Here is a 21,670-nt window from a genome sequence, read left to right on the forward strand (position 1 = left end):
ATTATTAGGAATTTATTATAATAATAATGATTAAATTATATGATATATCCTTTGTTAAAATTAATTTTAAAATTTTTTTCTTAACTATTAACTGTACTTTATATATAAATTAATTAATTAAATGATCGAACACAAAATCAAGATACTAATTTAATTAAAATTGAATTTATCCCAGTGTAAAGATGTCTAGTTATCACTTTAGCATTCACAGTTCAATTCTTAGCTCGACATATTTGTAGAAATTATTTACTCTAAATGGGATACACAATCAAAAGATGTTGGGTTTCTGGACAGCTCGCCGCTAGCCCTTCTCGATTTATCATAACAGTCGGTGGAAAACTTTTGTGGGGTCGGACTGATCGCCCCAGATTCGACGTTACTTGACCTAGTCAAACAAAATACATCGGGTAGGTACGAAGATAAGGAACATGTTGGTCGAAATCAAAATTAATTTGGATTTGATTTGATAAAGTTCCCACTAAATCAAATTTAATTTGATTAAATTGATATGATCAATTTAAAATGAATTAGAAAATTTTTAAGCAAACATATTCTACTTTCGTTTCTTTTCGTTTTATTCTTTTCTACCTACGCAGCCTCACTCTTACTATCTCACACGCAAGTCTCCACGCGCTAATTTCTTCTTTTGATCCTCCATCCTTCACAGGATGGATGTATGGGCTATCAAGAGCCATAGACCAACCTTTTTATTATTATTTATATAATTATATTAGGCACTAACCTAACACGAAGTGAAGGTGCTGAATTAAAATTGGATTGACATGGAACAAAATCCATTGGGTAAGTGCATATATAAGAAATATATTATTCTAGATCTAGATTAATTTGGACTTAATTTGGTAAAGTTATGGTTGAACCTATTTTAATTTAGTTAAACTAATTTAACCAATTTAAAATGAGTTAGGAAATTTCTAAGAAAATTTATTCTCTCCTTTGTGTTTTTATATTATCTTCCTCGTATGCAGCCTCGTTTCCACTGTCTCACGTGTAAGCCTCCACTCGCGGCCACGACAACTCCCTCCGTAGCTAGGCCCTCTCTCCTAGAGGAATAGTCGTCGACATGGCCACCCTCGGCTGCCACGATGTAGTAGACGTGTCCTCCACACTAGCCCTTATGAGTTATGTCTACATCAGAGCCGAACAACTATGGATGGAGGTCCTATGTGAGACACTTGAGCATGGTCTCACGCCGCTCTCGCTAACCAACTATCTCTACCACACCATTAATGACACATTCTCTAATACTACATAAGCGGTTAAACCTTTCATCGTAACCTTCAAACAATGTCTACGAATTAGATATCATTATTCATAAATTAATTTAATAATTTCATAAATAATGAAAAAAATATTCAATAAAAAATTTAAAATAGGTGAAATATAAGAAAAAGAGAAATGGTAATGTACATGTGCTCGTACAAAGTGAACTCAGACCTCTTGATAGACTTGGCCAATATGAGATCAGCCCAGCTCATCTCTCATTACTGGATCCGTCCCTGCATATGGGCATAGTACTTATAGTCCCCGGGACTATGATGTTGTGGTAGGATCATTAGATTGTCACATAGGTATCCGTAGTTTAATTCCAGTTATAATATTTTTGTAAAAATTCTTCTAGGCTGTCCACCATGTGCGCTTTTCGATTTACCCTGATAGCCAGTAGAAAATTTTTGTAGAACCGAACCACTTATCTTAGAACTAGTCAATAAGATTAACTGGATTTATCATACAGGCACATTGTTTAGGGAGGATGATACCGCAAAATTCACAAGAAGAGAGAGATATTTTCATAGATTTAAAGTTGATTGATGCGGTGATGAGGAGGAGCCCCACCTCGCGGAAGATAGCTACAACGGTGGAAGTCAAAGTCAAGGTGGTCAACACGCAAATATCCTCGACTGGTCGGGATACCATGCCCCGACCAGAGGGAGAAGGTTCCAGCCTGATCTCGCATTTGACACGAGGGAGGAGTCAAATGACTGACGCTTAATGGGGATGATGTGCATAAGCCGAACCAAGCGGCTTCCCTGCTCGGCGAGGCAGCAGGGCTAGCATTGGCAGAGTTCAAACTTTGGTTGAGTGGCTACCCCGCTCGACCGGGTAGCAAGGCTCGACATTGACAAAGCAGAATTCGGTCGAGCGAACGTGACACAAGCACAGTAGAATTGCGGTCAAGCGGGCACATGCACAAGAGTAGCGAGGTTCTGACCAACCGGGCAGGACATCAGAGCGGCAGAATTCTGGCCGAGTGGCCAACCTGCTCAGCCTAGCAGCACACTACCTCTGATATCCATCGATATCCTTTTGGGAGTTGATGTCGTCGACATCGGGCATGGATAGCCAGAAGATCGTACGGTGGAAGATTCCAGGACTTCAAATGTTGAAAACATTTCTTCTAAGGTAACAGAATCTAAATCTTTAGAAATATAGTAAACATCTACTAATGATGCCTACTTAGTAGATCTAGGAAATACATTAAGCGCATACCTTAGTGAATTTCGGTTGCTTACCTTTTCTCCAAGATTTGTGAGTTCGGTGATTAGTTCCTTCATTCTTGAGTGAAGATGTGCAACAATTTCTTCTGCTTCCAGTTTTATATTGCTTAACTGATTCCTTAGAAGATCCCATCTCGTGAATTTAGCTTCGGGCGTCCCTTCGTGTAGCTCAAGGAACTTCTCCCAAAGTTCCTTTGCTGAGTTGTAGATGCTGATCCGATTGACTTCTTATGGCGGTAAGACGTTCAACAAATGGAACTCTGTTTTGTCGTTTGCCACGAAGTCGGCCTACTCTTTCCTTAAAAGGTTTTGTCCAGAAAGTGGTTATTGCTCCAATAACCAAAAAGACCTAATGCCTCGCCATAATCTGGAAGTCAATTAATAAAAAAATATTTAATTAACTAACTGATAAAATATTTAATTGTAATTAAATAATACTTTAAATAGTTACTCAAAAAAATTTCGATGTTTTTAACTTAGATTTTTTTTAAAAGACTTAAAGTTTTTTTTTGAAGTATCAGCTTTACTTTACCAAAATTATTTTTACAAAATTAATTTTTGCAAACTTAAGAAATTATTTATATTTTTTTGTGATATCAAAAATATTTTTTTTACTTAGAATTTTTTTTCTAAAATTATTACAATTTTTTAAGTGTTATTAAAATTATTTTTCAAAATTTTCAAAAACTTTGTAAGTTTTTCAAAATGTAGAAAATCATTTTCTTTTAACTAAAAACTTTCCTATTTTTTGAAAAAGTTATCTTTAGATTTTTTTTTATACTCCATTTTTTATGCGATCAAAGGGGAAGAAGGGAAGATTAAGTCTAGGGGGAGGTAGATTAAACATTTTTCAATTTTTGCACTTTAACTGTAAATTTATCGTTTTTACTTTATGTTAGTTTACCATAACTTAACTTGGATTACTCACATCAAAAAAAGAGAGATTGTTGGTACCCCAAAATAGTTTTGATGTAATTAAACAAGTTAAGTTAGGTTATGTTGTGTTTAATCCTGTATTTAAGTGTGCAGAACTTAGAAGCACAGGATATCGAGCAAAAGACGCAGTTAGCGAGAAGAACGGTACGGGAGAAAGCCGATGGGATCGGTGTGTCTAAGGGACGAGGTGCTGCGGAAGAGTATGCGGGCGGACGAGAAGCCGGAGCAGAAGCTTGCTCGAGGAGAAGGTAGGAAGTTGGGTTCGAGTAAGCCATATTCCGGATGGCCGAAATCACCTAAGCGAGCGGAGCCGGAGCGGAAGACCCGGACCGAACCAAGTGGAGCCGAAGTTGGAGGCCCGGAGAGAAAGTCAACAAAATGTTGACTTTCCCCTTCGAGGCACCCGGAACCATTCCGGGCGCCCGGAGCAGTCCGGGCGCCCGGAACCCTTCCGCGCGCTCGGAATCCAAGTTTTATCACTTTCAACATGGTCTTTGACCGTTGCGTCAAGAATAAGGTTTTATCTCATTTCAGGCACCTAGAACGCTTCCAAGTGCCCCCGAACATGGCTATATAAATAGCCCTGTTCCCAGAAGCTCAGAACAACATGAAATACAAAAGAACAACACTTGTGCTTGAGTTTGTTAGAGTTTAGCTTTGCTTTGTGAGCCTTGAATGTTGTAAGAGGCTTTTTCGCCCAGAAGAGATTTTTTTTAGTACATTTTTTCGCCTTAGATTAATAACATCCCCAGTTGTAACCAAGTAATTTGCTATGTCTCTTTCTTTTCAGTTTATTTCTTATTTTGTTTATGCAAGTGTTTTACTTTAAGTTATAAATCCGAGAAAGATTGTTTTTGCTCAATTTGTGCAAGAGCTATTCACCACCCCCCCTCTAGCCGACCTCCGAGGGTCTTAACACAATGATGCATTCCCATATCTGACTGGTATCTGCTTGTAACACTCAGGGCATACGATACATCAGGCCTTGTACATAACATAACATACGTGATAGATCCTATTGCGGATGAATAAGGTATTTTATCCATGTCAATCCTCTCATCTTTTGTGCGTGGACACAAAGACTTTGAAAGATGAATTTCATGCCTCATAGGTATGAAACCTTTCTTAGATTCAGACATGCTAAACCATTTTAGCACTCTGTCTATATATGTTGACTATGAAAAATCAAGCAACTTTTTCGATCATTCTTTATAGATCTTCATCCCTAGAATGTAAGTTGCTCCTCCCATGTCTTTCATGAAAAATATCGTGGACAATCAAACTTTCATTGACTGTAGAACTGGCACATCGTTTCCTATAAGTAATGTGTTATCAACATATAATATTAAGAATACGACTTCATTTCCACTAACCTTTTGATACACCCAAGGTTCATCTAGATTATGTGAGAAATCAAATTATTTGATCTCCTCATCAAAATGAATATTCCAATTCCTGGATGCTTGCTTTAGTCCATAAATTGACCGTTGAAGTTTGTATACTTTATTCTTGTTAACAGATGTGAAACCTTCAGGTTGGATCATATACACGTCCTCGAGCAAGTTTCCATTACAGCCTGTTTAGAATGATATGGAATTCAATTCCTTTTAGAATTGAATTGAATTCCATGCTTTGGAATGATTTTTTAGCTAAGAATTGATATGGAATTCAATTCCAATTCCATCAAACAAAGCAAAAGTAAATCACACCTCTTTATGTGTGATTTAGATAGAGAATTCAATTCTCCATATTATGTTCATTGTGCCCTCATTCTCTCTTCTTTGTAAAAAAATATAGAAGGATAAAATGGTAAAACATAAGAATTCCATAACTTAAGTTGCAATTCATTCCAAACATGAGAATTGAATTCAATTCCTGATGGAATTCAATTCATAATGGAATTCAATTCAATTCCATGACTTAAGTTATTTTCAAACAGGGTGTTAAGGAAAGTTGTTTTCACATACATTTGTTATATTTCATAATCATGATGAGATAATATGACAGGAGTATCCGGATAGATTTAAGTATGGCTAAAGGTGAGAAAGTTTCATTATAGTCAATGTCTTACCTTTGACGATAGTCTTTAGGCACCAACCTTACCTTATAGGTAATTACATTGTCATCTATGTCAGTTTTCTTCTTGAAAACTCACTTGCACCCTATAGGCGTAATGCCTTCAGGTGACTCCTCCAAATTTCAAACTTAGTTTTTCTACATGGAATTTATTTCTGAATTCATGGTTGTAAGTCACTTGTCCTTCTCAGAACTATTCAAAGCTTCTTCCTAATCAATAGGTTCCTCATCCTCAATGAGTAACACATCATTCAATTCTCTTACAAGAGATCCATATCTCTCAAGAATATTACGTGTTCTTTCTGATCTATGAAAATATTGTGTCATAATCGGTTGCGGTTCTTGATTAGGCATCTCATTAGTGTCTATTGGAGTCTCTTGAACTTCATCAAGTTCAATTATACTCCCATATGTTTTCTGTAAGAGAAACTCTTTCTCTAGAAATGTAGCATGCCTTGAAATAAATACCTTTTGTTCCAAGGGATGATAAAATTGGCAACCCTTAGTTTCCTTAGGGTATCCAATAAATAAATATTTATCAGACTTAGCATCCAACTTGTCTGATACAGTCCTCTTCACATAAACAAGACATCCCTATATTTTCAAATAAGATATGAAGGGTTTTCTTACTAGTCTATACCTCATATGAAGTAGTTGAGATTGTTTTCGTTGGGACTCTTTTTAGCAAGTAAATAGCATCATGAGTGCATAATCCAAAAGGCTTTGGGAAGATTTGCACGATCCATCATTGACTTAACCATGTATAACGAGGTTTGGTTATGCCTTTTAGATACACTATTATGTTGTGGCGTATAAGACGAAGTCCATTAAAAAAATATACCATTGTCCCTTATATAATCTTGAAACTCTTGGCTTAAATACTCATCACCTCGATTGGATCAAAGTATCTTAATATTTTTACCAAGTTATTTCTATAATTTACTTTTGAATTCTTTAAACTTTTCAAAGGTTTTAGACTTGTGTTTCATTATATACACATATCTATAAAGAGAGTGATCATCAATGAAAGTAATGAAGTAGTTATAACCTCCTAGTGCATAAGTTGACATTGGTCCACACATATTCGTATATATGAGCTCAAGTAACTTATCAACCCATTCACCATTCCCAAAAAAATGTAACTTTGTCATCTTACCTTTTAAACATGAATCACATGTATTAAATGTATCTAATTCAAATGATTCAAGAACTATAATTTTTTACAATTCGAACATGCATTTCTTGTTTATATAGCCAAGGTGGCAATGCCACGAGTAAGAAATTAATTGATTATCTATTCGAGTGCGTTCATTGCTCATTTCAATATTGAATATGTCACCTGATATAGCCAACGCGTAGATGTTATTGCATAAAGTTCTAGTGCCATAAAGAACATCATTTAAAGTTATATAACAACAATTGTTACTAAAAGTTAAATGTAAACATTGTCTATTTAAACAAGAAATAGAAACAATGTTATTTATTAATACAGGAACAAAATAACAATTATTCAGCTCTAAGACAAGTCCACTAGGAAGTTTTAATAAGTATGTTCCAATGACGACTGTAGCAACCTTTGCTCCATTCCCAACTAGCAGACTTGATTCTCCCTTGACGAGTCTTCTGCTATTCCTTAGTCTCTGTATGTCATTATATATATATATATGAGTTACACCCAGTATTCAATGTCCAAGTGTTTGAGAAAATAGCATGACAATTAATAATGAAAATACCTGAAGAAGATGGGACATCAGATACGTTATTTTTGGACTCAAGATAAATCTTGCAATATCTTCGCCAGTGTCTCATCTTGCTACAATGATGGCATGAGCCCTTTTGTGTTGGTTCTACTGTCTTAGCCTTTTTATTCTTTCTCTTAGCCTGATGTTTTGGCTTCCTCTTGAACCTTTCTTGGAGGAGTTTATTAACATCACAGTTTTCTGTTCACCTTTAACAAAAGATTACACAGTCTTGAGGATATTAATCATCTCGGGGATGATCAATTTCAAATTGTTCATCTGATAATTTATCACAAATTGTGAATTACTTTTCGGCAAACTATGTATAATTAAGTCAACACTTAACTCATGATGCATCACGAAATCAAGTGATGCTAAATGCTCTATATAGTCATTTATCTTTAGTACAAATTGTACTGCAGACGAACCCTCCTACATCTTTGAGCAAAACAAAATCTTAGAAACCTCAAACTTTTCGGATCTACCTTACTCATCAAATAGCTCACGAAGATGATAGACAATATTATAAGCATCCAAATGCTCATGCTGTTTTTATATTTCAGGAGTCATGACGACTAGCATGACACAACTTGTAAGTATAGAATCATCCTTACATATCTGATGCACCAGCAATTGGTCCACAATTGCATCGGTATCAAGACTTGTGGAAAGAGGTTTATCAAGGACATAAGTTAACTTCTCAGCTTTGAGAACAATTCTCAAACTTTGAAACCAGTCCAAGAAGTTTGACCCAATCAGTTTGTTCGAGTCCAAAATTGAACGTAGATTAATAGAAGTCATAATTAAATGATTAACCTAAAAATATAAAAATGAAAATGTATGAGAGACATAATTTTATTTATGTAAATAATTTACATGTAATAAAAGTCCGCTTATTTATCAAATTTAAATACTTTTATTTTAAATTTGGGATGGTAAGTTTTCCCAAGTGAGTTGATATCCACCATAGATAAAAACAACCTTAACTTTGGCTAACAAGTCATTCTTAACTATAACAATATATAACAAGTTTACCGATTGCATATCGTTTATATACAACTATCATATTATGCTAGCAACTAATTGATTTTTACATAAACATCGAATTGTTAACACATTAATCAGTATACATCAAATACATATCACCCAACTTCACCTCTATTCACATTAATCATGATTTTAATATAATAAATAAATGTTTTAAGTTTCAACTAACCTCTTAGTCATAAGATTTTATATATATATATATATATATATATATATATATATATGATTTAAACATATTTAATTTTAAATATTTATCCTGATTCCAAGGCAATCACAATGTCAAGCTAATGAATAGCATTTGGCTCTTTTCAATGTTATTCAATATTTTTTTTTATAAAATAGAATATGGCATCATTATTTTTTTTATTAAAAACATGAATATAATTTGTCAAAAATACGCATATAGATAGAAAAAAAAAATACATATCATATTATGAAATACTCTTCCATCTGTATCAAAAGTATTTTACAAGTAAATTCTAAGAAAAAATAAGAATATTATAATCATATTCAGACTTTATAGCCGTTAAGTAAAAAAGAATTAATTTGCCGTTACTTACTAATTAAAAAATAAATAAATTTTTAAAGTATGATATGAACATGACATATTCTCAATAAATTAATTATTTAAAGATCGATTTCCCCATTCATTTTTTAGCCTTTTTTATTTTTAATGAGCATGATATATTCTCAGTAATTAAAATATTTTAAAATTAAAAACCTCTAATTGCCGAATTATTTATTGAAACAAATTACACGTAACAAACTAATCTTCAACTACGAAAACGGAAGAATGAGCTGATCTTTTGCTAAAGTCTTGTAAAAAGACAAACTATGAGGGGTAAAATGAAATCCTCAACCAAATATTGTTCCTCTGTTGATCAATGATTTCGATCTATTAGAAGTATCATGATCATCCCATAAGAAGGATATCACAGTAGAGGCTTATGTGTAGAAATAGACAATTTCTTTGGCACAACAAAGCAAATGGAGGAATCAACAGCCCAAGGTATCGCGTGTGAGAATGACTCCGAACGCATGGACCTTGGGTATCGAATGCCAAGTTAGGGATCCTCGAATTAGGATCTGCGCCTCGGGTAACCGCAAGGAAGAAGACTGAATAGAATGTAGGCAATTATCACAAATAACAACTAAATGTATGTGCCATCATTCAGTAGAGATGATTCCGGTGCCAATTCATCGGATTGATTTCTCAAATGTCGCTTCCTTTCGTTGAGTCCTATCGCCGCATGAATGGACGACACTAGTAACCTTAAGATTACTGTTCTAACAAGCAAATGCGAAGGCCACCGACAATATTGCATACTCGATATGCAGTGCCCCCTCGAGGAGAATGCTTTAACAAGCAATCTAATATGCAGATCTTACAGAATTGTCTAAAAATAGCATATCGCAAACAAACATTTTATGAAGAAAAGGGAGATATTCGACATGTAGATGAGTATAAGAAACTAGACTGATATGTTAACTGGAAAATATACTTTATGCTATTTATGCTTATTTTCAGGAAGTATAAGACTACTAGGCATGGCGACCAATTTGGAAACAAGTAAATATCATCCAGAAAATACACACGAGACGCTAATTATACGCTACCTGCGGCGACTGTGGTTTCCTCTATATGATGCTTCATTATTTGTTTCACCAATCTCGGCATTTCTATTAAAATCTTCTGGCGTATGACTAGACGATAGAGGTTGATCGTCTATATGAACATCAGAGCTTGATCTAGGATGAATTCTCCTCTCGTTTCTTGATTGTGGTTGGTGCCTAGGGGACATGAAGCCGTCAGATATATGATAAGAAGAGGTCTGCCAATTGCACTCATCCCCTGAAAAATCATCAAATTCATCATCACTTTCATCCTCATAATCCATGATACAGTTGCCAAAAAGCATTCTGTACACTTCCGAACGGATAGCGCTCATGATATCTGTAGTTTCCAAGGACCGTTGAAAACTCTCCCAATCTCGTTGTCTTTCTGGGTCAACTTCAGATGGTCGAGAATTCGGGTGTTCTCGTTTAGCATGTTGTTGTAGTTCCAAATAGTTGCTAGCATACCCACAATGCTTCTCTTCGCAGCATCTTTTCTTCATGTTGAGGTATGCCCGAGCGTTAACAACCACACTAAATCCTGTAACATCTCCTCGGCAGAATGGGCAAGTGAGGCCATCGAAATTCAAAGGAATTACTTGAAAGTTTTGTGGTGATGCCTCTGATGTAATTGAATTAACCATTGTGGTGGTGGAGACACCATTTGCATGCTTATACCGGCCGAGACAGTTTGAGAGAGAGGTATCTGTGTCACACATGAATGCCCTGCACCCTTTATCATACGAACTACACTTAAGAAGCACTGCATTGTGTGGAGTGTCCAAACAGATAGGGCAGACAATATTCTCAAACTCAGTGTCAAAGTGGCCGCCGTCTAAGGACAGAGATGTGGAGATTTCAGAAACCATAACTTTCCTATATGTGAAGAAGCTGATCCTGGCAGGATAACAGATAAATATAGTTAAAAAGATTGATTATAATTTTGTGATTCAAGAATAAATATGCATATATATTAAATCTAAACACTATTCCCACAGTAGATTCAGGCTCTAGTGACAAGATATGTTCTTCTCAGTCAGCATTTGGATTGATCAACAACTAGTCCCCATGAAACATAACTTCTTTATCTATGTAAATTCTACTTTTATAGTGTAACAGATGATTCTCCTTTAGTTTCCTTCTGTTAGTCTAACAAGGCAAGGTGTTTGATAGAATTGACCATTTCGTTGTCTGCCAAAAAAAGGTATCTTTTCTCAAAAAATTAGTCTTGTGGAGTAATTCATGTTAACAACCTAATTAGAAGCATCAGTATGATAAACCAAACAAAAAGAAATGTAAAAACACTTTGCTCCTTAAACCTCACTGGCAGCTCAGACGAACAAGAAATCAATGATTCCTACAAGAAGAATAAGTTGCATAAAGAAGTACGAAGGGCCATGCCGAAAGTAAACAAGCCAAACATGAATGATCTCAACTCCTGAAATAGTCACCCTAAACTGCCAAAAAAAAAAAGGGCATCTTTTCACAAAAATTAGTCTTGTGAAGCAATTCAATTTTAACAGCCTAATTAGCAGCATCTGTCTGATAAACCAAACAAAAAGAAATGTAAAAACAATTTACTCCTTAAATCTCAATAGCAGATATTTAGTTAAGGAACAAGGTAAAAGTGCCCAGACAAACGAAAAATCAAGGATTCCTATGAGAAGAATCAAGTTGCATAAAGATGAAGTAGGAAGGACCATGATGAAAGTAAGCGAGCCAAACATGAATGATCTCAACTCCTGAAAAAAATCACCCTAAACGGGCAAAAAAAAGGTATTTTTTCTCAAAAAATTAGTCTCACGAAGCAATTCATGTTAACAGCCGAATTAGCAGATTATTAGTTAAGATACCTCAATATCATATTATTAGTTAAGAAATAAGGTTAACAACAAAACAAAAAAATAATGTAAAAACACTCAAACCTCAATGGCAGATTATTAGTTAAGAAACAACGCAAAAGTGCCACGAGAAATCAATGATTCATACAAGAAGCATCAAGTCACAGAAAGATAAGTAGAAAAAGGCAATGCTGAAAATAATAACCCTAAACTAGCCAAAAAAAAAAGTATCTTTTCAAAAAAATAGTCTTGTGAAGCAATTCATGTTAACAGCCTAATTAGCAGCATCAGTCTGATAAACCAAAAAAAAAAAAAAAGGAAATGTAAAAACACTTTGCTCCTTAAACCTCAATGGCGGATTATTAATTAAGAAACAAGGTCAAAGCGCCCAGACGAACGAGAAATCAATGACTCCTGAAATAATCACCCTAAACGGGCAAAAAAAGTATCTTTACTCAAAAAATTAGTCTTGTGAAGCAATGCATGTTAACAGCCTAACTAGCAGCATCAGTCTGATACACCAAACAAAAAAGAATGTAAAACACTTGGCTCCTTAAATCTCAATGGAAGTAAACAAGCCAAACATAAATGATTCACCCTAATCGCCTCTAATGAATCATGACGAGTTCATAGTGAGGAGACGGAACGAGATCATCGGACAAGGAAAACGAAGAACAAAGAGATCAAATAGAACAAGGAAAAAGAGGCTAACCGCAATCCGTAAAAGAGCGGAGCGATCCCTCAAACCCTAAGCTGCTTCGCGCAGGACGAAGAGAACGGAGAGGATTTGAGCGAGATAGCGAAGGCGGCGAGCTGGTGAGGTCTTAAGTAGTGCGCGACGCGAATTTGGGCTTGGCCCAACTAGTGAAATACTAAACTGATCCATAGGAATTTGGGCTTGGCCCAATCAGGTGAAATACTAAACAGGTCAGGTGAACATGTTTACTAAGGGAGATGGAAGTGATAGATTACATGAGATGAGAGTTATCGATCCATCCACTTACGAGTAGAAAGACATTATCATTCTTCCCAACTCATTCAATCTCAACAATCCTTGAATGACCTTATACGAGCTTGCCGCCGGCCATGAGCTTGCCATCTGCTCGCGAGTTCCTTGCTATCCGCAAAGTTGTCGATCGCTGCAAGTCGGACATTGGCCGTGAGTCCAGCCATGAGCTGAGCATTTTCTTTCCAATCTTGACAAAGTAGGAGGTTTGATGCATTATTTCAAGTCAAGTCATAGTTCGTAAAATCGTGATCTAACTTACAATCCAAAAGTGCCAAATTGATCTAGTATTATTTTTGAAACAAGTAGAGCTGTAAACAAGTCAAGCTGAACCGAGTTTTGAGATGTTCAAACTTATTTGATAAGATAACCGAGCCGAGCCGAGCTTAAAATGAACCAAACTTTTGAAATGAGTATTCAAGTTTGACTTGGTTTATTTTTTATGAACTTGAGCTTGTTTGAAGCTTGATTTGAGCTTGGTTCGTTTAGATGTTATCAAGTTCTCAATTCAAGCTTGGCTTGAGCTTGGTTCGAGCTTGGTTTGAGCTTGGTTCGTTTAGATGTTATCAAGCTCTTAATTCAAGTTTGTTTGATTGTTTGAAACTTGTAATTGTTTGATTGGTTATTAAGATTGATCATTTAAATTTATTTATTTTATTGTTTATTTATCATATTGAAAAGAGTTTTATTAATAAATATGGTTCGTGAACATTATTCATGAACGTTGTTCACGAACATTGTTCATAAACATTAACGAGCTGAGCACGTATGTGTTCAAGCTTGTTTGTTTCACTTAACGAGCTGTTCAAACTTGTTTGTTTAATTAATCTTATGTATATTGAACGAACATAAATAAACTCTTACCAAGCCGAACACCAAGCTTGTTCACGAACGCCTGATTTATTTACAACCTTAAAAACATGATCTATAGAATCCTATAGAATCCGTAAAGTTAATACAATTCTAATGATTTTGATTTTTTTTATTAAAACTATTTTATTGGCCTTTAAATCGGCACAAGATGTGGGCCCTTTTTAGCCAGAGGCCTCAGACCCTAAAGATCTGATTCTACCAATCCGATAATGACCCAATATTGACTACGAGCGGAGCCAATCTAGGCATACAATGAAAAAATAAATAAAGAATAAATATTATCATTAAACGAGCTCATTAGAGAAAATAGATAATCATTAGTGAAAAAAAAAAAGTATACAATGAATTACCAAGGTAAGAGTTATAGATAGGTACAATCACATCCAAAAATATACATGATATTTGAATTTTATTTGAAGCTTGAAAATATAAATAATTTTGATTCGAGCTCGGTTCGGAATAAAATTTGAGTTCAATTCAGGATAAAATTTGAGTTCAGTTCGAATTATTCAACCTTAATTTGAGTATATTTTAATTAAAATTGTATTAAAAAAATTAGAATGTGATTCGAGTCCAGCTCGCAATAGACTCGTTAAATAATCTAACAAAATATTATAGGTTTGAATTCGACTTAAAAAAATTATCAAATATCAAGTTCAACTCGAATTTAATAATTTCGAATATAAATCAGCTCACAAATATATTCGATTTATTTGCACCCTAGTTTTAATAATTTCGAATATAAATCAGCTCGCAAATATATTTGATTTATTTGCACCTTAATTGCCTACATTGAATTAAGATCCTAGCTCTGCCCCTATCGTAACTAATCCGATTCTACTGATCCTGAACACAAATCGGATTACGATCCTACGAACTTTGCTCCAAGGAAAAATCTGATTCTACCGATCCTGATCACAAATCGGATTACAATCCTACGAACTTTGCTCCAAGGAAAAATCAAATACAGAAGTTCCAAATCTGTTCACCACTAGATTCGACAAGAAGAATCAAATGTATCTATTGAATTATTGAGAATATCTATGTTTAAAAGAGAGAGAGAAAAAAATCGACAAGAATGTTCGTTATCTACAAGATGTTGAGAATTTTCAATGAGCAATGGAAACTTGAAGTCTGCTTCTTCTATGGGGAAGTAAACTACAAGCGGTTTTGTGTTCATGAGGTAGGAGAAACTGAGGCTTTGCAGATGGGACACCAGTTTTTCAACCGAAGCCATTGGTCGATACATTGAACATGGTAGAAATGCTCGCACCTCAATGTACCCAACTCGTCGTCAACCATCCATTCTTCCTGAAAAAAAAAAAGAGGAAACGCGTGAAAATGTTTCAAACTTGCAAAGGTTCATTTAGCACGTCAACTCACACCGAAGAAACTATTACAAAACATGAAGATTCTAAAGATATTATTGGAAACACCTTCATCCTAGAGACTCAAAACTCAAAGTCAGACTATGCCGGTACAAAGGTCTAAACGGTGCTTTTTACCGAGATTGTAAAGACCTTAGGAATTGTTGCCAAGGTTTTGTGTTAAGAATCTTGGCCTCGGCCTTCTGTTTTCCTCGAAAAAAAATAACAGAAATTCTTTGCAAATTTTAATCAACAGGGTTTTACCTGGCAGATAGTGCATTTGACATTGCCTTCACTGAGAGAAGACAATCCGGGTATCGAAGAAATAGGCACATATTTGCTTCTCTTCAAGCATTTCGATAAAGCTTCCTCTGTGAGGGCTGTGCTTACCGTACCTATTTTCTCTCCCAGTGCTAATAGCTCCTGTAAAGAGATAAAAGTTACTGAAAAATGCTAATTTGTGAATCCTAACAAACATCCAGCCGATAACAGCCCTAATTTTTTTTCGTTGTTGAGGAGAAAGAATAGTAGGTGTGTCAAACCATATGATATGTTTAACTTCCACTAATCCCGTGCCAATAAACCGTCATACTCATTGTAGATGAGATGTTAAAAAATGAAATGTTGATGAACCAGACTATCATACTTCACTATGCAACTCATACATTTCGACTAATATAGTGACAGAAAACAAATGCAGATACAACAAACCATACGAATAACATTTTCTGATACGACTTTGCCAACCCCCTACCTACTCTTCATTATCCATAAATCATCAAATCAGCATTATCTTAAATTTTTTATTCACAAAGAAGTAAAGCAAACATCTTCTGTAACTCGGAGGCGGAACAAACCTCATATGTCATGTTATCGATGTCCATCCTCATGTCTCTGTATTGGTCATGGATCAGGCTATCCAAAAACAAATGATTTCCAAGGAATGATAATTGCTGCAACAATAATAAATGGAGTCAGTTTTGTTTTTTATTCGCACAAGTTCTCCAAAATGTCCCATTTGATGTCTCATGCTTCTTTGGCTTTATGAAGTGGAAATAGTTATTAACATTAAACTATTTAAGGAGAAACAATTAAGAAAAACAACCTCATATGTCAAACCTTCATCTTGTTCACTCTCAAGTTCCAATAGCACCTGTATTCCATCAAACAAAATATGGATTTTCAAAAATATGGATCTTCACTTTGGCATTCAGACAACAAGAAATGGACACAAAAGAACTAAAGAAACACTAATTTTGGACATATCTTAGTTCAAATAAATAAAAAATCTGCTGGCAGTCTAAAGGTTTGTTTTCCTCTTTTCAATGTGATTTATATTTATCCACCCACCCTAAGGTAATTAAGTCATATAGGCTAAGATTATAATGAATAACCAGTACCTCAGCAATACTTTCAGTGTTTAAGCGTGGATAGCCATCTCTTAATGATCTTGATGATCTTTGACCAGTTCGTAATTCGCTTACAGGATCTGTTAGCATAGGCCCAGACTGATCTACTAGCCCTAAGGGTCTTGTTCTAATACTAGGACTAGGTGCATGCCTTGTTCTAACTGAAGCAACACTCATACTGGTAGACTTATTTCTGGATCCTCTTGAATTTTGATGAGAAGTTAAATTTTCTTGAAGAGTTACACTCAGACTTGAAGAACCCGTGCTTGATGAACCTGAATTTGCTCCCTTAGAGGATGAGGTAATGCTTTTGCCTCTGGACCCACCACTTCTAATGAATCTCCTTGAAACATTTTCGATTCTGCCAATAGCAGAAGCAGCAGAGTCGAGATTTGACATGAGAAGGTCAGATGCATCTGCTTGTCCAAGATTATTCATGCCATGCTCCTCGGACCTGGATGACATGTCCGGTAAAGTTTGTGAAGGGCTCATGGGGATGCCTCTAGATTTGCTTGAATTTTCTCCAAGTCTATATCTGGGATGTCTAGATACTTCCTTAATTGATCTGGAGCTCAATTTCATACTGCAGGATCCCACTCCTACAGTTGCATTTTCTGAACACCGACGAATCTTAGCAGATTCAACTAATGGTTTTAAAACGAGACAGGGTGATTTTTCTTTCTTCCCTAATCTTCTGTTGGAATCTAAACATTTTGCATCCAAAGATCTACTACTTTCTGCAACATTTTCATTAGATCTTTGCTCCAATCTAGGTTCTTTAAAACCAATCGAAGACAATGATTTGAATGAGCTAGAGCGAAGGGATTTTTTTTCTTGTTCTGCTACATGCTTCTTCGAATGGAGACTAGCACAGCATCCTAACCGGCTACAATAGCGGATGCTTCTATCATGGCACTTCTGTTCTCTATAAGTAATGCTGCATCCACCTTTGCTAATGATTATCCCACAAGCAGTCTTTCTACCCCTAGAATCCTCCATCATGTGGCATGAATAACCCGATCGTGAAAGATTGGAAAGCAAATTTGAGTTCTTTAAAGAGAATAACCTACAAAACACACAAACGATTTTAGTCGGCCTGTGTTTCCAAGTTCTAATTCAAACAAACATAGAAATACTAAATAACAATGGAGAAAAAGAAATTGAAACTAAAAGAAAAAGAGGAACTTGAGGCACAAAGTAAGGCACTTAGAGGACATATGAAACCATAGATCATTGGCATAGGTTATTCTTGTTTTTTGTCAGAACTTTAGATAGAGAGACTCGTTTCAAAAGTATTCAACTGATGCATCTCTTAGAGAAGCAAGGCATGTGTTTTGTGGTTCGAAATTTACTTTAGAAAGCAAATAATCTGATTCACATGAAGGATCAATCAGTTATCTACCATTTCCTGTATCATACTACCATTCATAATAAAGCAGAAATCCAAATATTAAATGTAATTGAAACTGCATATATAAAAAGTTCTAGAAGTTAAAGAAATCAAACATAAAAGCAACATCAAGAAAATTATAGCATCGACTTTTGTCATATTCTTACAAATTGTACTCAAATCCTCAAAAAAAAAAAAAAAATGCAACTTCATGAAAAAGGATAAGAATTGATTTCAATAGTTCTAATATCTGAAAGTAATAAATCAAGACGGTGGTAAAATTTCTTCCTCGATGAACATAGATTACCAAAAATTACTGCTATGCAAGTAAAAACATGGCAAATAGAAATCGATCAAGAGATGAGACAGCATCTGTAAAGGTAAGAATCACAACAGAAATGAAATAAAAGGAAACAGTTGTATCAGGGATGCTCCAATCCAAATTCAAGTGAGTTGGAGAAAATCGTAAAAGTATATAAGAAAAGAGATTCATCGGAATCCCAGTTTATTTATGAAAATAGAAAGGAGAAACAACAAAACCCACAAATTTCAGACGAGAAAACGCCGAAAGGTGGAAGCTTTGGAACGATGACTCGACCCTCTTTCGATCGTGCGATCGAAAGAAGAGGCGGAGAGAGGGAAGGAGAGAAGCTGACCTAGTTTCGCTTCTTGAAGTTTGGAGGAGAGACGATGGTGGTGCGGTCGCTCCACATATAGTTTTGAGAGACGGCGGGGAAGAGAAGTCGAAGGTGGTGGCGGTGGTGGTCAGAGAAATGGACGCCTCGGCTTTCCAGATATCCGCCGTCGGATCGAGCCCTGGGGCCGCAATAGTCGCATCGGACGGCGGGCGTATTCGTCGTTGGATAAAGGCGGTCCCGTGGACCGGTAACGAAGACGAACCGGACCAACATTCTCTATCGGACCAAGTTCATTTGGAAACTTTCAATTTAGTCCAAATTATTTTTATTTTTAAAAACGACTCCACTTATTGTTTCAGGAATTATGCCCACTGCCCCGAGGGCTCAGCTCCAACGGTGTCCATTGCCCCGATTCGATGTTCTTTTTTCTGTCACTGGGGATTTACGTCCTGATTACCTTGAATTTCGATCCCACAATTTCATGTGATAAACATCTCACCACATACCAACTCGAATAATCTGTGGAGTCAAATTAACGTCAAACATGGTCCAACTGATAAGTAAATCATAAAACTCTAGAAATTCTCATTATATCTTAACCGTGGGAGATAGGATCCTCTATCTCATTTTTTCAAGATGAGATCTTCTGTCCCGAAAACAGAGGATCCCTTCTCATCCATGAGAGCTTGGTATTATTTTTTTTTTTCTGAGCGATGATTTTTTTTCCTGATTTTGTTAACCTTACATCAATCAAGTAAATTTAGATTACAATTTATTTAAATTCAGAATTTGATTTTCAAAATATTTACCTAGATGTTGATGCTTTATAATGAAGATACTTTAATTTATTTTTAATCCAAGAGACGACGATATTTTTTTATTTTTTAAATTGGCGTTAAATGTTCCACTTAAACCAATAAAAATCGATAAAAAAAAATATGAGTAAAAGGAAATAAATCCAGTAATCAACGGCTTTCTATATGGAAGGATTATTTGTCTCAACTCAAATCTTGTCCATTAGTATAAATTTAACATACCAATTCAATTATACTCTTGGGCGTGTAAGAGATGATATTATTACGATAAATCAGATAACATTAATCTTGGAATGACAGTATAGATCTTCTAAAATTTTTTATTGATTAAGAAGTGCTTATGATAGATTGTTCAAAAGTCCAGTGATTGCACATCACATTTAGAAGAAAAATTCCTAAAAATTCACTGTAATTGAGGATCAAATCACGGATGCATAGATAATAATTTGATGTCTTTCCGTTATATCATAGTCCCGAGGGAGGAAATGATGAATCAAGTAATATCGAATCTAGACGACTACTTCGGTCCTAAGAAAGTTTCTCACTAATAGCTAGGGTAAATTAGAAAACTATTGCGATAGACGGTCCAAAAGTCTAATATCCCATAATTACATATTCTATTTAGAGAAATAAATTCTATAAATATACTATAACTAGAAATTAAATCGTAGTATAATGTGATATTCTTCTACTGTAGTATAATAGGAGGCGACATTATTACTTAGATATAAGCTGGTCCTCATCAAATGATTAAAGCGTAAACTTATTCAATAAGGGAATGATATTAATATATTATTGCACATTTAAGGCATGCAATTAATTACCCATCACGCAAAATTAATCCACATTACTTCAATTAAAAACCATCAACTCACACCTTTATTTTATTTTATTTTAAAGAGATCTAATTGATTAAATGGTAGCCCACTACTTTTCCTTTGTCCAACTCAACACAAGTCTTTCATGGTGGGCAACCCCCTTCCTTTAATTTTAGTTTAGGGCAATATATTAAGGGTCCTATTAAACTTTATATGCTGGCCGGCCCTGTGCTATATTTTTTTTGTTATTTTATTTCAAAAGATAAGACATCTTCATGACATGTGTAAGCCTTTGCTTAAGCAAAATTATATATATATATATATATATATATATATATATATATATTATGATATGTGAAGAATAAGATTTAAATTTAAATTTATTTGTGTATACGTTATTCAAAACTTATTTACGTAATTGACTTTATTAAGATTAAACTAACATAAGTAAATTGAACACTAAAGTGTTAAACAAGCCGAATTAAATTTTAAAATTTAGACTTATTTGATAAGATAATTATCGAATCAAGTCAAATCAAACTTAAAATAAACTCAAATCGTTAAATGATTGCTAAGCTTGATTTGATTTTTTTATGAATTTAAATTTGTTTAAGCTTAGCTTAAGTTGGGATCATTTAAATATTATCTAGTACTCAATTCAATTGTTAGAATTTTTTATATTTTAAATTTATTTGTTCAATTTAAAAATTTCTTATTTTTATTTAGCAAATTGATAATAGTTTTATTGATGAAAATGATTTAAAAATTTTATTTATAAATATTATTCACAAATATTTAAATTCAATTACATAAAATAGGTGGGTGGAAATGATAAATCAAATGAGATTAAAATTCAAGTTAAAAGACATTTTTTGAATTCCTTAATTATTGGCCCAATCTTTAGCAATAGTTCTATTCTTGGTTTCTATCATATGATTCCATTGTGTCGTTAAAAGAATCAACATGACAAGAACAACTCCATGAACTACCTACAAACGCACAGAGAAAAAGTGATCCAGGACAAAATAAACACTAGGACATTAAATGCAGAGTCCTAAGGAATTGATAGTGCAACGAAGATCCTATTAATAGGACATTAAAATTATTGAATTCAATCAAATTCATAATATTTTATTTAATTATTTATGAGTCAAATTCTAACCCAACTCTATTAATGTTTATAAATATAATTTATGTAAATATGCGAACTTAAATTTAAATCATTTTGAACAATAATTCAATTCTTCTCAAATCAAAGTTCAAACGACCAGAACCGAACACGAACTCAAATTTCATTTCGAACGAGCTCGAATCACGATCAAAGTTCAAATATCAGCGTAATCAAGTTCGTTTCTAAATGGGCCTCTTAGAAATTTGAAATAGATAAATTTTAAGGATGCCACCAGCATTCATGTGCAAGCGAATCATCCGATCCAACGACTTCAGGAATCCCTTGAAGAGGATGAGGAAACCGGCCTTATGGCCAGCGCCGACAATGTAGTTTGCCTTTCAGTTTCGGGAGAGAAATTTTCGATCTATTTGCTATACATTTTAACCTATGCATGTTGGATGCTAACTACGATCG

The 21,670-nt window shown here is 34.7% G+C and overlaps 2 protein-coding genes across 2 annotated transcripts; both read right to left on the bottom strand.

The window, feature by feature from the left end:
- Positions 1-9,699: 9,699 nt before the first annotated feature.
- LOC122035839 lies at positions 9,700-12,574 on the bottom strand. Its single transcript, XM_042594971.1, has 2 exons — positions 12,482-12,574; positions 9,700-10,825 (listed from the first exon to the last, which is right to left on the bottom strand). The coding sequence occupies exon 2, from the start codon at positions 10,795-10,797 to the stop codon at positions 9,928-9,930; it is 870 nt and encodes a 289-aa protein (XP_042450905.1). The 5' UTR covers positions 10,798-10,825; positions 12,482-12,574; the 3' UTR covers positions 9,700-9,927.
- Positions 12,575-14,665: 2,091 nt separating this feature from the next.
- On the bottom strand, positions 14,666-18,622 carry LOC122035837 (probable E3 ubiquitin-protein ligase RHG1A). Its single transcript, XM_042594970.1, has 6 exons — positions 18,471-18,622; positions 16,416-17,490; positions 16,121-16,168; positions 15,873-15,968; positions 15,280-15,438; positions 14,666-14,959 (listed from the first exon to the last, which is right to left on the bottom strand). The coding sequence occupies exons 2-6, from the start codon at positions 17,424-17,426 to the stop codon at positions 14,825-14,827; spliced, it is 1,449 nt and encodes a 482-aa protein (XP_042450904.1). The 5' UTR covers positions 17,427-17,490; positions 18,471-18,622; the 3' UTR covers positions 14,666-14,824.
- Between the last annotated feature and the right edge of the window lie 3,048 nt (positions 18,623-21,670).

Source organism: Zingiber officinale, unplaced genomic scaffold, assembly GCF_018446385.1.
Source record: "Zingiber officinale cultivar Zhangliang unplaced genomic scaffold, Zo_v1.1 ctg117, whole genome shotgun sequence".
Lineage (NCBI taxonomy): Eukaryota > Viridiplantae > Streptophyta > Magnoliopsida > Zingiberales > Zingiberaceae > Zingiber > Zingiber officinale.

Bases quoted from the DNA above. Each gene is read 5' to 3' on its own strand.
- LOC122035839 (XM_042594971.1), bottom strand. From the start codon at position 10,797: ATGGTTTCTGAAATCTCCACATCTCTGTCCTTAGACGGCGGCCACTTT.
- LOC122035837 (XM_042594970.1), bottom strand. From the start codon at position 17,426: ATGATGGAGGATTCTAGGGGTAGAAAGACTGCTTGTGGGATAATCATT. The intron at 16,169-16,415 runs GTACTGGTTATT...GATGGAATACAG, and splicing joins ACACTGAAAGTATTGCTGAG to GTGCTATTGGAACTTGAGAG. The intron at 14,960-15,279 runs GTAAAACCCTGT...TTTTTTTTTCAG, and splicing joins TCAAATGCACTATCTGCCAG to GAAGAATGGATGGTTGACGA.